The sequence below is a fragment of the Vanacampus margaritifer genome, chromosome 8 (assembly GCF_051991255.1).
Source record: "Vanacampus margaritifer isolate UIUO_Vmar chromosome 8, RoL_Vmar_1.0, whole genome shotgun sequence".
Taxonomy (NCBI): Eukaryota; Metazoa; Chordata; class Actinopteri; order Syngnathiformes; family Syngnathidae; genus Vanacampus; species Vanacampus margaritifer.
In genome coordinates, this window is record NC_135439.1 from 13,262,453 (window position 1) to 13,278,175 (window position 15,723).

The following is a 15,723-nucleotide window of genomic DNA, read 5'->3' on the forward strand; positions in this document are numbered from 1 at the left end:
GATGAAGATAAGGAAAAGAAGTTGAAGAGCTGCAACTTTACCTCGAACGCTCGGAAGTTCGGCTCTTCCGAGGGGCCGGCTACGACAACATGACGGCGGCTGCACTCTCTCCTCGTGCGGCCGAGCGATAGTGATACAAGCCAGGGTTTGTGGCTGTGAGGAGGTCAGCAAGGAGAGGGACAGGCGGTGCTCTGCTGTGCGGTGCTGTGTGGTGCTCTGAGCTTGAGCTGCCCGTTGCTGCTTGAGCTCACTGCCGCTTCTTCCCGCGCGGCGGCACTGTTGATCTCTGGCAAATTGTTCGGTTTTATTATTTAGTGGATGACCCTTACGTACTTAACTATTCATTGACTCCATTTAAAATACATTATTACAATAGTATTCATTTTTAAAATACATTATTCAACATTTTAATTTATTCAAATTGACTGTACCACTACCAGCCTCTGGAGGCGCAATTTATAACTACAGTACAGTACCTAGTACCAGCTGACTGACCACGTGACTTTGCGGAAGTGCCAACAACATGAGCGACGTGTAAGCAACAATGCTCCGCTTTTTGGTCTTATTAAATATCTATTTGGGCTGTCTGGACAAAACGCTTGTATGCAGGGCTCACACCGAGCCCGTCACTTCGCCAGGTTCAGCCAGTTGCGGCTGTGAGAGTTTAAAGAGGGACGCTATTGTCGGCAAAAGCACATCATCGGAGGAGCCAAGTGCAAAATATTCCAGAGCTGCCAATGAAATGCAGTCTGACACACAGGGAGGCAAGAAGATGCTAAGTCAGGTAACCATCCACAATTTATTTTAAGTAAATAGCTCTTTCTGTGTATTTAGTGTCTCAAATTGATCACAACTATATTTGTAATTTTACCTCAGAACTGCAAAAATTCTGTTAACTGCAAGTTGCCTGCTAACTGAGCTGAGATGTCTACAAATAAATTAATTGAGTGCTATAAATTACATTAATGGTTTTTGAAAGGCTTATTAAAATTATTTGAATCAAGTGCTTTCTGACCAAAGGCAGTTAACGGATTAGTCATGGACATGTCTGTCTCTCTCTCTCTTAACTTATTTCAAAAATCATGAATTGACAAAAAAATGATGCTAAGCTATTCAAATTTTGACAACATATGTGATCTCAATATTACTGTAACGCTATTTTTCAGGATACTGGATAGATATGAAACGTGCACATAATATGTGTGCAACTATGAAGATTGGTGCTACACAATTCATTTGACTTGATACGATATTTGCTTTAAATTGTTAGATGCCACCTCCAAGATCGTCTTTGGTAACCTAAACAACAAGTTCTTGAGAGAAAAAAGTGAATAAAAATGGTCAAAAATTCATCATGCAAAAGCTTAGAATATTCAAACTAAAGCCATATAACATTATAACATCACTTGGCACTAAGATTAACAATTATTTATCCTGTGTGCTGTATATAGATGGTGCTCATTCCTGGCGGAGAATTTCTAATGGGAACAGACAACCCAGGAATCCCTGCTGATGGTGAGGGTCCTCAGAGACAGGTCCAAGTGGACTCCTTCTACATGGACATCCAGGAAGTCACCAACCGACAGTTCCAGAACTTTGCCAACGCCACAGGCTACGTGACAGAGGTGATAATTGATCAATACAGCTATGCATGTTGTTTATGTCCTTTTTTGTGATATGGATTGCTCACTTTTTTTCTTTGTTTTTCAGGCAGAGAATTTTGGGGACTCATTTGTTTTTGAAGGAATTTTAAGTGAGACAGTCAAAAGCGAGATCACACAAGCGGTAAGTACTTCCTTATTGTCACTGTTGTTGTGGTGCGCAAACATGAAAACAAACTCTGAATATTTTACACAGACCACTCAAGTATATAATGGCCCACATATGGGCGCACTCTCATTGTGGTTGTCATGGAAACCTGCAGCTGTCTGCGCCAAGGGGTGAAGTTCATCGGCTGTGTTTTTCCCCACTGCTTCCTGTGGGCATGTTTGCTGCAATTTATTTATTTATTTGCTGAGTGGCTACTGGTGCACAGCCGCCACACATTTTAGCAGGAAGCAAACGCGAGGCAAACATTGAAAAGAAATGTTCACTGTGTAATCAAGCTTGTAAAGCTCTTTTGTGATTATAACATAATTTTTTTGTGACAGCTGCATGACACATCTTGCAATTGAACTCGGGTATGTTTTGATAAGCATTTATGATTTATCAAGTCATGCGCTTCCTTTTTCTTTTTTAGGTGGCTGCTGCCCCCTGGTGGCTTCCAGTCAAAGGGGCAAACTGGAGACAACCTGAGGGCCCTGATTCCAATATTCAAAATAGGCAAGGAGATGCTCTCATGATCCATTTTTTGTTTTTGTTCTGCCATAGTGAGGCTGAGCTAATTAAAGCGGGTCCATTTTAGGCGGGATCATCCTGTGCTTCATGTTTCCTGGGCAGATGCTGTTGCTTACTGCGTCTGGGCCAACAAAAGGCTTCCGACGGAGGCAGAGTGGGAGTACGCCTGCAGAGGCAATTTAAAAGACAGGTAGGATGTTCATTCAATGTGTAGATTAAAAATTGTGACATCGAAATTGTTAAGCATCTATTTGTTTGCTTTTGTTAAATTCCAGTTTGCAATTTACAGTGGGTGAAATGTTTTGATTATCAATATTAGCTTATGTAAGAAAGTCTTTGATTTTATCTAGCATAATCACTATGGTGACAACAGTATTTTTTGGTAAAACTATAAAAAATACAGCGTTCCAAATTTTTATGTTCAGCAGTTAAAATGTGGTAAACAATTTCTTTTTTAAAAAATATTTTTGTCTGCATTACTTAGAGAATTACATTTGAGGATACAATAATTTCCTTCAGAGCTGCTGTTTCTAGATGTACTGCCATGCATCACTTTTAAGGACGCTTCATGGGTTCTCAATACAGGGATGTGATTTTTCCGCTAATTCGCGGAATTCCGCTTTTTTTATCCCCCCCCCCCCAAAAAAAAATCGATTTTTTTTTTTTTTTTTTTTTTAATAGTTCATTGTGTATGCACATGACTCCGACAGATAACATCTTCTGCTACAACAAAGACATTTGTGGTATGCTCTAATATGAGTTACTTTTCATTTGGTCATGATATAATTATTTGTTCATGCTTCCCCCCCCCCAACCCCCCCACTGGGCACTGCCCTGGACCTAGCTGGGTGCCAGCGGCCCCCAGACCCCCGGCTAAATTTTCAGATAATTTCACTTTGGTCAAATCACATCCCTGTCAATAGGATTGAGGTCAGGGAATGATGATGGCCACACCATGAGTTTTTTTCCCTCTATACCCTTAGCATCTTCAGTGGTATTGTCTGCAGCTGTGGGTTGGTGTGTTGGGATGAATTTATTGCAGAATGAGTCTCTTTTTTTCATACCATAAAAGGAAATGGTCAGTTATAGTCTCTCCACCTATTTTACAGAGGTCATTTTGACATCTTTGGAAGCCAAAAGGGGCCCAACCATTTCCTTGGTTTTGTCTCAGCCTAGTTGGGGCATGGTGGCCATCCAGAATTCCATTCATCTCCATGTAGCATTGTATGCATCAGTGTGTGAAAATTATCTTTAAGTCATTTGAAGACCACTGCAAAAAAAAATCCTGGTGTGTTTGGGTGGCCAAAATACAGCTTTATGCATTACGGCAAACCTTCGAAAGATCCTACAATTACAGATTCTACGGACTCCAGAGTCACCAGCAGTTTCAAATGCCCGTTTGCTGCTTTAATATAACGCGTTTTAACATAATCTTTCATAATACGTGAATTTCAAAGTGAAATTATTTTGCTCTCTTGAGTACCATACAAATTATTTAACAGTATGGATATTTTTTCTTGAAATATGTTTTCGTTTCTTGCACAAGACATTGGAAGAGTTCATGCTTTTCCTCAGCAGGATTTACCCCCCCCCCCCACACACACACACACCCCTTCTCTCCATTATACATCTAAAGTTAATGTGGAACAACCCCTTTAAGTAATTTCTCTTCCTTTCCATCAAACCTGTCAGACATTTATATCAGTGATCCAAATAGACATGAGAAAAATAATAACTTGGATGTTCATTTAACTTCAATCCTACAACCAAATTTATAATTGTAAAAATTAAATATTAAGAATAATACTATATTGAATGAATATTTTTTTCAGACTTTATCCCTGGGGAAATCAACTGAACCCTAAAGGGCAACACTATGCCAACCTCTGGCAAGGGGACTTCCCTCACCATAATTCTGCAGAAGACGGATACGTCAAAACCTCGCCGGTAAGTGAGAGTCAGGAAATTAAATGTTAATTTTGCTCTGTCGAGAGAGTTCATATTAGATGTTTTGGCTGGAGCAAAGATGAAACTTGATTACTTTAATTCTAGCTCAGCATCTGCAGGGGGAGCTCTCAACCTGTAAATAAAATTTAAATTTTATGCATTTACACGTCAAAAGTATCCATTCAATAAAAGTCGCATTATAAGAAAGTCAATATTATGTAATTTTCTGATGCAGTATTTGAATATTATCATTTATAATTGAAAAAAATATTTAATGTACCTAATTTAAAATAATCATTAACTGCTTGTCTTTTGAACTTGTTAGAATCGTTTCTGATGGTTAGATGCACATTTCATTTGTTGACATAACACCCTGCAGGTCATGTCTTTTCCCGCCAATGCTTTTGGTCTGTTCGACATGGTGGGCAATGCGTGGGAATGGACGTCAGACTGGTGGACTGTGCGCCATTCCGCCGAACAACAACACAATCCAGTAACTTCACAAAATAATGTCATCCCTCAACAATTTGTGATCTTCTAAAATATCACACTAACAGAAATCACTTTTTGTTTTTAGGCAGGTCCTCCATCAGGCACAGACAAAGTAAAGAAGGGAGGGTCATACATGTGTCACAAGGTAAAGTGATGACTTCTTCTATTAGTTCATTTACACTGCTATGTTTGCAATGAGTACTGTCCTGTCCTGAGGTATATTTATGTACATCAGTGTCTTAAATTTCGTATCTCTCCCTCCCTCAGTCATACTGTTACCGGTACCGCTGTGCTGCGCGAAGCCAAAACACTCCGGACAGTTCGGCCTCCAATCTTGGTTTTCGTTGCGTCTCTCAAGATCCACACTGACTTACACTTGACCTCTAGTTCACATTAAACAATGTATATATATTTTTTATTTTATTATTATTATTATTTTTTTAATCTTTTAGATCAAGAACCAGTATTTCAAAATGAAAGCGCTGCTTTACTACAGAAATTGAATGAACTAATCATTTTGTAGAAGTTATATTTACTCTTTTAATTTTATGAAAATAAATAAATATAAACAATTTTATTTGCACATTTGTCTGTATTCATAAAACAGTATTTTTCTCATGTAAGTGATGGAGACGGGAACATTTTATGCATAGACTTTGAAGAAATAAATACTGTAAGTAAAGAGCCAACATGAATGAAACTGGGACTATCCTCCTAATAGTTCATTTCTGCCATCTTTTTGATATTAAAATCTTAACTTAAAAATTGTATTTCGCTTATTTAGAAAAATTACGCACAAACATCAGGGGAAACAAAGACCAAATATGCAAAAAAAAATCAGAAAAGTATTTATTTTGGCAATATAACATATTACATGTGAAAAATAAACTAACCAATCAGCAAAAATCCTAGCAAAATAAAGTACATCCCCATATTATTTCTGAGAACGAAGGTAAAACCTTAAATTGTTCATTTTTTGAAAAATAAATTTAAAAAATAAAAGGTTCTAACCAACAGTTGCAATTCTAGCATTTAACATCACAAATATCTGCAAACTAAAATGCTATTTTTATTGAAATCAGAAAGTTGAAAGGTATAGTTGATACAACATTACTGCACAGTCGCTAACATTCAGTAGACAATGTAACACGTCTAAAACCCGCTGTCAGCTTTTATTTGTTGAAGTTTAAACAAACTCCATTACCTATCGGTGCACAAAGTTTACCTGTTTTACAAAACAGAAAGAAAAGACTCATCATTACTAATGCTGCCACAAGATCCCTTGCCATTGCTGCATTATTATTAACCCAAGTAAAAGTGAGTTAGAAATGCACCACAGATACAGCATAGCAACTAGTGGTGCAACGGATCATCATTGATCCGCGATCGGTTCGGATCAGGCCCCGCGGTTCGGATCACGCCTGATCTGCGGATTGGTTTCCAAAAACAAAACAATTCACAGTCCATTCTGACATGTCAAGGAAGCGGAAACATACTCAACGTAACACGCTAAGCCTAATTTCAAAATAAAGTTGACCAAATACAGCAATATATTGACGGCAAAGCAAAATAGCCTTAGTACAGTTTTACTTTGAAGTTTGCCCACGTTGTGGCGTGATGGCTAGCTTGACATCCCTTTTAGACGTTTCTTTATTGTAGTTGATTGACATTGTAGTTGTATTAACACAACGCTATCCCGAACTCATGTTCAATCGCTAATTTAGGACGCTAACAAACCGCTAATTAATTACGCCGTCATTGTATAACACGGCCGAAGTCTCTGACGCAAGTGGCTAGCGGCTAGCTGTTACTGTTAGCATGACCAACGAGTGTCTGGCTTCCGGCTGGTAAGTTTGACCGCTTACTTTAATTATTTTTCAATAATCTGGACCAAGACTACTTTGTAATTCACTTGCCACGTTTAAAAAGAAATGCAAAGAAATGAAGACAAAGTACTATTTTTTTTTATTGGGGTGATGCGAAAAATGATCCGTGACTCAAATCCGTGATCCGATCCGAACCGTGACTTTTGTGATCCGTTGCACCACTAATATTAGCAACTAAGGTAACATAGAAGCTAAATACAGCTGCTTCCTTGAAGACAAAACAAGAAATAGAAAGAATTAGCGTGATACGCTATACTACTAAAAAAATCTCCTTGTTCTCTCTGCCACGTTTCAGCAAAGCCCACAATACAACTTGGTGACTTTTGCACCAAAATGTCAGAAGTTCTTGTCTGTTTGTGCTGCTGAAGAGGCGACCGGGCCTCCTTGCTACATCTTTACCACATGTAGTAACTACGTGTGGTATCAACAGGAGAGGGTTTCCCCTCTGAGCTGCCATCTTTGTCCTTCTCTCCGTCAGCCTCCCACAGGTTGATGAGCGGCGGGTAAAGCTCATTGAGAGGGATGGATGAGGTTTTAAGCATGTATTTCTTCAAGGAATGGTGATAGTTCTTTCGCTTCCATCTGCGGGCCGTGTAGATGCCGACGGTAGCCAGACTGAGGAAGGCTAACGCCGTAGCCATGACTGCTAGCACGGCAGCGCTCGGGTGCTGGTCCGACAGGTTCAGGGCATAGGTCGCGCTACGGGTTGTGACATTGACACAAGACTTGTGCGTCTGAAGGTGGACGTTGGAGACTGTGAGGCATACCTCGTACTCCGTGGCAGGCTGAAGATGAGTAAGATTGTATTCGTGAACATCCACAGGTACGCGAGCCGTATACGTGATGTGCGGGTTATCGATCTTCATGGTGGCTGAGGCCCATTTGATGTTGGAGGACATGACATTGGAGTTGACTTTCCAAGAGACAAGGATAGAGTGGGATTCTGTCTGTTTAACATAAATTCTCATCACTTGAGCACTATCAAGCAGGGTTCCGTTAACTCGAATTGAGGCAACCCGTGTGTCAGCCCCTTCTATGTTCTGGGCCACACAGGTGTAATGCCCCGAGTCTTCCACCTGTACATGGGATAGCCACAGAGTCCCCTCGCTGCTCAGGTGGTAGTGCTCCGACACAGTATCCATCGTGATTTTGCTTCCAAGAGGGGTCACCCAGTAGATCTCAGGCTCGGGCTCAGCCATGGCCCGACAGTCCAGACTGACACTCATGCCAAGATTGAGGTTGAGGTGGCCGGGGAAGGTGTCATGGCATATCAGCGGGATGCACTGCTCGGAGGACTCCAACGATCTTAGCTCTCGAACCCGCTGGCCCCGGAGTTCTGGCGGGGAGGTGCAAAGCATCGCCAAGGGCTCCATGAAGCGTACGGAGGTCTTGTTAGAACTCATCCACTGAATGACACAGTCACATCGCAAGGGATTGCTGTGCAGGCTGATCTCCCGAAGGTTCGGCAAGGTCTCTACCGAATGGTGGTAAAGAGCGGTGAGAGCGTTATTGTTGAGCATCAAGCTCTCCAGGGAAGGCATGTCCCTGAAGGCGAGGCGGTGGACATAGGAAAGCTTGGGGTTGTTTGTGGCCTCTAACTTGGTCAGTTCTGGTAGGTTGTCCAGAGCGAAACGATCAATGGACACCAACTCCATCATGTTGTTGATTCCCAACTCTTTTAGATGAAGCATGTTTCTGAAGTCTCCTTCCTGGATTTTGTGAACTGGGTTTTTGTTTAAATCCAAGAATTTCAAATTGGGGACTTTCTCCAGTGCCAGTTGAGGGATTCGGACCAGTTTGTTGTCATAGAAAGAGATGCTCTCCAGGTTGTCCAAGCCTACAAATGCATTTGGAGGAACGTCAGTAAGATCCATGCCAGCCAGAACCAAACTCCTCAAACTTACGAGTGGCTTGAAGTTCATGTCCAAAAGGCCAATGACTGGATTTTCCCCAATCATGAGGATCTCAAGGTTAGGTGTTTCGACAAACCAGCGGCTGTCAATAACATGAAGCTTATTGGAGTTGAGGTGAAGGCGCAACAGATTGTGCAGACCGGCAAATGCCCGAGAGGAGATGGAGTTAATCAGGTTATGGTTAATGTAGAGCTCCTGCAAACTAGAGAGATTTCCCAGACAGTTGTCCTGTAGCTGGCTGATCTGGTTCTCCTCCAGATGCAGGGTGGTAAGATGATTCATGCTTTTCAGGCCTACAGCTTCCACAAAGCTGAAGTTGTTCTGGGACAGGTCCAACTCTGTCAGGTTTTGGAGGGCTTCCAGCTCTCCCCCGGTGTGAGAGATGGCGTTACTTTGGAGCAGTAACACTTGGGTGTCTGTTGAAAGGTTGATCGGGATGCGTGTCAGCCTCAGGTCATTGCAGTCCACGGTTGTCGCCTCCTTGTAGGTGGACTGGGGGGTAAACCAAGGTCGGATCTCACATACACACAAATGAGGGCAGTCGGTGGCGTGTACAGGCAACTGAGAGGCGAGGAGGAAGGCCATGCACAGCCAGAGTCCGGGCGGCCGCCGCAGGCAGCCAAGTGCCATGTTGTCTGCTCTCCGCTCAAACAATGCTTAAATGAGAGCCAGTCTTCGAAGTAAAGGCTTGAAGGGAATGTTCAGCATTAGTCTCCACCGTGGCCAGCAATCCTCATGAAGTTCTTCTTCTAGTCCAGAATAAGATCTCTGCAGATAGAATCCTCAAGCACATGTGCTCTCAACCTCAGATGTTTTCCTTTTCTTGTCCCAACATGGAAACCTAAAGAAGACAAATATGGAAGAACATTGAAAAACTGCAATAAAACTGAGATGAATTTGTTGTCATAATGAAACTATGACAGATAACAACTTATCAATTTAGTAAACAAGTGCACAGTCAAGAACTGGAAGTTTAGTGCTGTCTCTATTGAATATTTTTAGAATAGATTATTCTATTGATTATTCAATCTATTAATCGGATTGCTTTTCATTTTGCATTACTGTTTATTAACCAGTGATTGGTGTTCATTTCGTACCTCCTATTGGTATGGTGATTTAAAAAAATAAAATAAAATAAAATAAATAAATAAAGTGGATTGATGTTGTACTATGTTACCAGTTCGGTCATTGTTTTCCAAAATAAAAACACATGTTTGAAAAATGTCTTATTTTGATTAATAACTGGATAAAGGACTACAGAAATCAGTGAAAATTACTGTTGATATGCTGAAATCAGAGGATCTGGACAATTTTAGATTAAAAAATGGCTCCAAACTGTTACTTGATTATTAAAATAGTTGTCGATTAATTAGACAATCGATTACTTGTCGATTAATCGATTAATTTTGACAGCTCTTAACTGCAGTGAGTGTCCCTTTAGATACAGGTCATATTTTTTCACTTGTCCATGACTGTCCTAATATAAACGCACTGAGGCTAGAAGGCTACTACATTTCGCTAATTATTATAATATGTTAAAAATAACTAATTCATATAATAAATGTAGTATATTAGATAACTCTGTTTGGCAGTTGTATTTACATTCCTTCTGTTTCCAAACCCTATGCCAAAAAGGAATTTATCAACATATTCAGTCATCCAAATATTAGCTCGGTTTTAGCGCCTCATTAATTAAGCGCACTGTTACTTGACAGTACTGTATGTCAGATAAGGCCCCCCCCCGCCCCAGCCAACTCAACAGAGATTACCATGTTATTTTTTTCCAGTGCGTTGTAGATTATGCACATAGCAGCCTAGTGTCACTGAGCCACTTGAGCGCGTGTGTGCGCGCGCGCACATGTGCGTGCGTGCGTGTGACAGGCACAGTCAGCAGCTACGGCTGTGAGCCCATTACACAACAGGCTTAATAAACACAGAATGTGTGCTCTTCACTGCTAATCGCTTTCTGCTCATGATGCAGGCTCCTGACAGAAAGTCATAAAAAAAATATGACGCGTAAGCATTTTTGAGACGTCGGTGCTGTGCTTTGGACAGAGATGACGTATAATACGCAGACATGGAGTATACAGTAGTATCACATGGGTGAAATTAGTGACATGATCAATGTGTTTTGTTTTCTGTATGATGAATTGAAGTGACATTACTAATTGTATACCTACTTTCGCCCCCCAACCCCCCCCCCCCCCCTTATGAACATCCACATACTGTATAGTGCATATATGAATATAAAACAAACTACTGTAAATGCTACACTCAAGTTGGTACTACTCTAAGTGCTACTCTCAAGTTACAAACAATCGATTAACAAACAGTAGCAGCAGAATTATGACTTTGGTTTGTCTTTATGCCCACCTTGTGACTAAGCACCAAATGTTCAAGATTTAGCCTCTCAACTCCGGAGGGAAATATCTGGCTCTCAAGCCATTAAAAAGCTCCATTATGTCCACTGCTTTTTGTTCAATGTGAGGGTGTACAGTTTTTTTTCAAATTATATCAGTAGATCGTATACAATTTTTGTGTCATTCATCAAGACAAATTCTGTTTGTTTTGGTAAATGACCTTTAACTTGTATGCCTCTTTTCTACCTTAGCGTTTTAACACTTTTTTTTTTCATTTTACATACTGATGACACAGCATCAGGAGCAACTGGCGGTTGGGTATTTTGCTCAAGGACAACCACTTGGGTTGGGAGACGACCGCTCTACCGCTGAACCGTGCCGCCTCACTTTTACGTTATGAACACCTGCTATGCATCAGCTGGTCCGTCTCTACAAATGATTCCCTCTCAGGCATATTGAACTTCTTAGATGATGACTGAGGAGGATGCCAAGTGAATCAACCTCAGCTACACTTTAATTAGCCGTGATGTTCCTTAACCTAGTTAATTAAATGAATTGCTTATTGTTATGATCTTCTTTAGTGTGACTACAATTATATCACCCTTGGTACGAAATTCAAGGAGATAGGCAGAATAATTGTTGTTGTCATGCCGAGGCCATGAATCTCTGACACCTTGGAGTCGGGTTTCTGGCAACGCTGTGGGTGTCTGCGTCCATCCCTACCCACTCTTTCTCTTTCTCTCTCTGCTGCGTTGACCTTGTTGATCCAAGGAAGCACTGCTGGGCACATTTGGCCCATTTCACTGATGGCCTGCTTCATAATCACTGCAGCACATTCATACCTAATGCGACTCCTGGCCATTACACCGCAGGAAGTGAAAATAGATCAAATTATGGAGTTGGTTCACCCTTTGCTGTTATAGCAGCTTACACTCTTGTGGGGTGACTTTTTACATGATGATGCACTGTTTCTTTGGAAATGTGTTTCAGCTCACTGAAATGATATGAATTATATTACTGCTACTGAATGGCAATAAAACTCTGTTTCTTTGATGAAACAAACTTTAAGAGCAAATATGCTTGTCTCGTGACCTGACAAGAATATCAATGGGGAAGATGTGGGAACCCGGAGGATGATTTCTCCTAGAGTGAAGCCCGATATAGCAAAAGGCTGTAAGAATGGCTTTGGTGGAATAACACCTTTGTGAACTCTTGTTCTGAGGGAAGAGAGAGATTAGGTTTGAGATTAATTCCCTCGCCGCCTACACAGCAGCATCTGTATCCTGAGAAGCCATTATTAAATCTGCAGGCTGAAGCAGTGGAATGATGTGGCATTGTGAAGCCAATACTGCCTATTTCAGTGCTAGCATTTTTTTAAGTATACTTCTATACTTTTCACAAAGTATTTTTTGCCTTACATCAAGACATGCGCACTGTCACTACCCAAAAGGAATAGGCAACAAAATCCCTCAACAGCTTGACATTATCCAACTGACTGTTTGAATTGAAGGCACCAGCAGGAGGGATTTATTCTCTTTGCTTAGCCAATCCTTATGAGGTTTTAATCCAAGTACCCATTCACATATATAACACGCACAAATCTAACTACAGTATGCCTCTTCAGCACTGATATTAACTATGTCACAAGACAGCCTAATATAATTGTGACAACATAATGAGGTAGCTCTGATTAATGCTGTTTATATGTAAATGTAATAGTAGATCATTAAGGATTTTTCAAAACGAGTTTAACTCATACATTGCCATTGACGGCTATGGACGTCAAAAATTCATTTGAACTATTTTTTATTTTATTTTATGTTTTTTATTTTTTCCCAAGAGAGCTCAGTATTGTTCATTCGATTTGACATCATCATTGCTCTCCTTTTTAAAAAAATAAATTAATTAAAAAAAAAATTCTCTCTTTTTTTTTTTTAAATATATATACATATATATACATATACACACATATATATACATATATATATATATATATATATATATATATATATACATTTGAACTATTTCTATTAGTTGTATGAAAGAGTATGAAAAACTTTTTTTATTGTACATTTAGAACAGATAAAAAAAAATTGTTTAATTGTGAGTTAACTAGTGAAGTCATGCGATTAATTACGATTAAAAAATGTAATCGCCTGACGCCCCGAATTTTTTATAATCTTTAAATCGCGTAAGGCGATACATTTTTTTTAATTGTAATTAATCGCATGACTTAAATAGTTAACTCACGATTAATCACACATTTTATATCTGTATTTCTTAAAAAAAAATAAAATATCTGGGTTTTCATACTCTTGTTAACAAAAGTGGAAACAAATTTTAAACTAATAGAAATAGTTCAAATGAATTTTTGATGTCTATAGCCGTCAATGGCAATGAATGTGTTAACAGACTATAACACCGCTTTTTGTGATGTTCATTTGGTCATTTATTGGTATTTTTGAGAACCACATTTCCCCTACCCTGATTCTGAGCCGCCTTTTCACTGGGCACCAAATATAAACAGCCTTTTCTGGCTCAGCAGCTGCACACAGGCGCACTAGCATGCCGTCACCATGGCAACGCCTATGCCACCATCGTGTGCGATTCATAACCAAATGAGAATACGGCCAATAATGCTTAAAAAATGGGCCAAATGGATTTGCCGAAGAGTACATTAATGAGAATGTTAATGTAACACAAACACATGACTGGCAATCAAGACATAGCAATTTTCTCGCGCTCCAGAATCATGGATAAACTGAGCCTCGCCGCCTGATGTTTTCACTATTAGGTCTTTGCTCTAGCCACCCTGAGAGACATCCTATTGGTGCTCTATTAGTATGCAAGAGTTTCACTTGACATCACACGAGGCTTTGGTGCAGCTGCTGATGGCGGAGCTGCAGAGCCGAGCAGGAGATATAGATGCATGTCCGAAAGGAGGCAGCCCATGCTGAAGCGGGAAGGTCATAGGGGACGACAATATGAAAAGACCATGCCATGAAATTAAAAGGAGAACTCTGCAACTACTGTGTGTGGTTCAGAGACCTTTAAAATTAAGATGCAGCATGTTTAGTTGTCTATATTTGCACAGCCATCTTTTTTCTTTACTTCATTTTTCACATCTTCCTTTTTTTGGCACAGATTAGAGGGCAAAACTTAATGCATAAATCATATAGAAGGCAATTTTACACTCTTCTTTGCACAGTCAAAGCACAATAGTCCAACAAATACACGGCAACTCAAAAACACCAAAAATGTTCCTTTGTTACCCCAGATGTTACTAACTGAGCTCTGTTGGACTTTGTGACAACAAAGCCCACCTATCATTGGCCCATGGGCGTCACCTGACATGTTTGGTCTCCTTTTGTTGTCTAGTAAAGTAAAGTAAACACCACAAAGTTGTGGAGTTGTAGTAGAGAAAGAAAAAAAAAACATAACGTTTGACTTGTTTCACTCCAAAATTAACCACTGAGTTTGTAATCCACTTTGTTGTTGTTTGATTTTACTAACAGGTGTAACGCAGCTAATGAAACAATGGACCCACTTGACAAAGGTGATCCCCTAACAATGCTCACTCCTAAGTGTGCACTCTCTCTCTTCAGTATTCATGGCTGACATCTGCCCAAATCTGGAGCCAAGCCAGTCTGTTCTCATGGGCATGCAAATGGTTCTGATGGTCAACCACAGTTGCTAGTCAGCTGTACTCTGGCACTGTGCATTGTTGGTGTAATTTCAGAGTCAAGTGCACTTCAAATGTCCAAAAAAAAAAAAGTAGACAACAAGAATGAAGCACATTGTTGGATAACTTAATTCATGCAAATGACTCAATTAGTCTAAACGTTGAAATGACACTGCAGTTGCACGTTCTTTGTTTTGCTCCCTGTGAACACAAAGCTTCATAACAATCATCTCTCACACGCACTGTAATGTCCTTGAAAATGTTTTATGGACTTTTCCCTTAGTGCACATATTGTAGCTGGTGATAACGGCATACAATAATAACAAATGTATTTATTCTTCACGTCATTTTATGACTCGCTTTTACCATGTAGCCTATCTTTGTGTTGATGCCAATACGAAATTATTTATTTGTATGTGCAGCTTGCGATACACGAAGACCACCTAAGACGCCTTGTGGAAAAATAGATCATTTCCCTTTGTATTAACAAAATATAGTAATAAAATGACCAACTTAGTCTAAGGTTTACTCATAAACGACCATTTCTGAGCATATACGCACGTTTGTTGTCACTTACGAAGCGCTGAGCAGAACGATAGTCGGTGTGACCCACGCAGCATCCGCAGCTCCTCGACACTGACGATGACGTCGGGTGTGCGATTCGATGCTCAAATTTCAGCAAGTTTTAAAAACGGAAATCAGCGCAAATAGATCCTCCGTCAGGCGAGACTGCAGCGACGAGCATCTGCTTGCTGCAGGTCAGCCGCACAGAGACGCGTCTGACACCGACACCGACACCGGTACCAGTGCAGCCTCACCATCTGCTCTCTTACCGACACCATGGGAACAAAAAGTCCCTCCCTATACTCGTCCGAGCATGAGAATTTATTTAGGGAGGGTACGCGAAGCCACCGGCAGGAGGAACCAATACCGTAGCAGCTACATGGAGTAAATGTCCTTGTTTGAATGTTCCATCTTATTGATCTGTTTACGTGTCAAGGTTTCTTTGCTCAAGGCTCTTTGCTGTGAAGAGTAGCACAGATTTAATGACGTTATTTTCAATACAAGTTGTTATTTTTGTGTTTGAAAATAGATTTAACTTTAAA

At 40.3% G+C, this 15,723-nt stretch overlaps 3 protein-coding genes across 10 annotated transcripts in view; 1 reads left to right on the top strand and 2 right to left on the bottom strand.

The window, feature by feature from the left end:
• Positions 1 to 241, bottom strand: part of LOC144057003 (inositol 1,4,5-trisphosphate-gated calcium channel ITPR1) — an 85,174-nt gene extending 84,933 nt beyond the window's left edge. For all 7 annotated transcript variants that reach the window (XM_077574193.1, XM_077574191.1, XM_077574190.1 and 4 more), the window contains exon 1: positions 42 to 241. The gene's annotated coding sequence lies outside the window, so the exon portion shown is untranslated. The remainder of the gene's footprint in view (positions 1 to 41) is intronic.
• Positions 242 to 359: 118 nt separating this feature from the next.
• Positions 360 to 5,359, top strand: sumf1 (sulfatase modifying factor 1). The gene is made up of 9 exons (XM_077574197.1): positions 360 to 784; positions 1,452 to 1,625; positions 1,711 to 1,785; positions 2,240 to 2,322; positions 2,405 to 2,527; positions 4,170 to 4,284; positions 4,664 to 4,777; positions 4,862 to 4,921; positions 5,044 to 5,359. The coding sequence occupies exons 1-9, from the start codon at positions 545 to 547 to the stop codon at positions 5,143 to 5,145; spliced, it is 1,086 nt and encodes a 361-aa protein (XP_077430323.1). The 5' UTR covers positions 360 to 544; the 3' UTR covers positions 5,146 to 5,359.
• A 242-nt stretch (positions 5,360 to 5,601) lies between these two features.
• On the bottom strand, positions 5,602 to 15,483 carry LOC144057052 (leucine-rich repeat neuronal protein 1-like). 2 transcript variants are annotated; one of them, XM_077574278.1, is made up of 2 exons: positions 15,195 to 15,483; positions 5,602 to 9,416 (listed from the first exon to the last, which is right to left on the bottom strand). In XM_077574278.1, the coding sequence occupies exon 2, from the start codon at positions 9,203 to 9,205 to the stop codon at positions 7,058 to 7,060; it is 2,148 nt and encodes a 715-aa protein (XP_077430404.1). In that variant the 5' UTR covers positions 9,206 to 9,416; positions 15,195 to 15,483; the 3' UTR covers positions 5,602 to 7,057. The 2 variants fall into 2 exon arrangements, with proteins under 2 accessions (XP_077430404.1, XP_077430405.1); XM_077574279.1 differs by having other exon boundaries at positions 15,179 to 15,483.
• Positions 15,484 to 15,723: the final 240 nt, after the last annotated feature.

Excerpts from the sequence above, each read along its gene's own strand:
- sumf1 (XM_077574197.1), top strand. The coding sequence starts at position 545 with ATGCTCCGCTTTTTGGTCTTATTAAATATCTATTTGGGCTGTCTGGAC. Across the intron at positions 4,778-4,861 it reads CCGAACAACAACACAATCCA|GCAGGTCCTCCATCAGGCAC; the intron begins GTAACTTCACAA and ends TTTTGTTTTTAG. Across the intron at positions 4,922-5,043 it reads GGTCATACATGTGTCACAAG|TCATACTGTTACCGGTACCG; the intron begins GTAAAGTGATGA and ends TCCCTCCCTCAG.
- LOC144057052 (XM_077574278.1), bottom strand. The coding sequence starts at position 9,205 with ATGGCACTTGGCTGCCTGCGGCGGCCGCCCGGACTCTGGCTGTGCATG.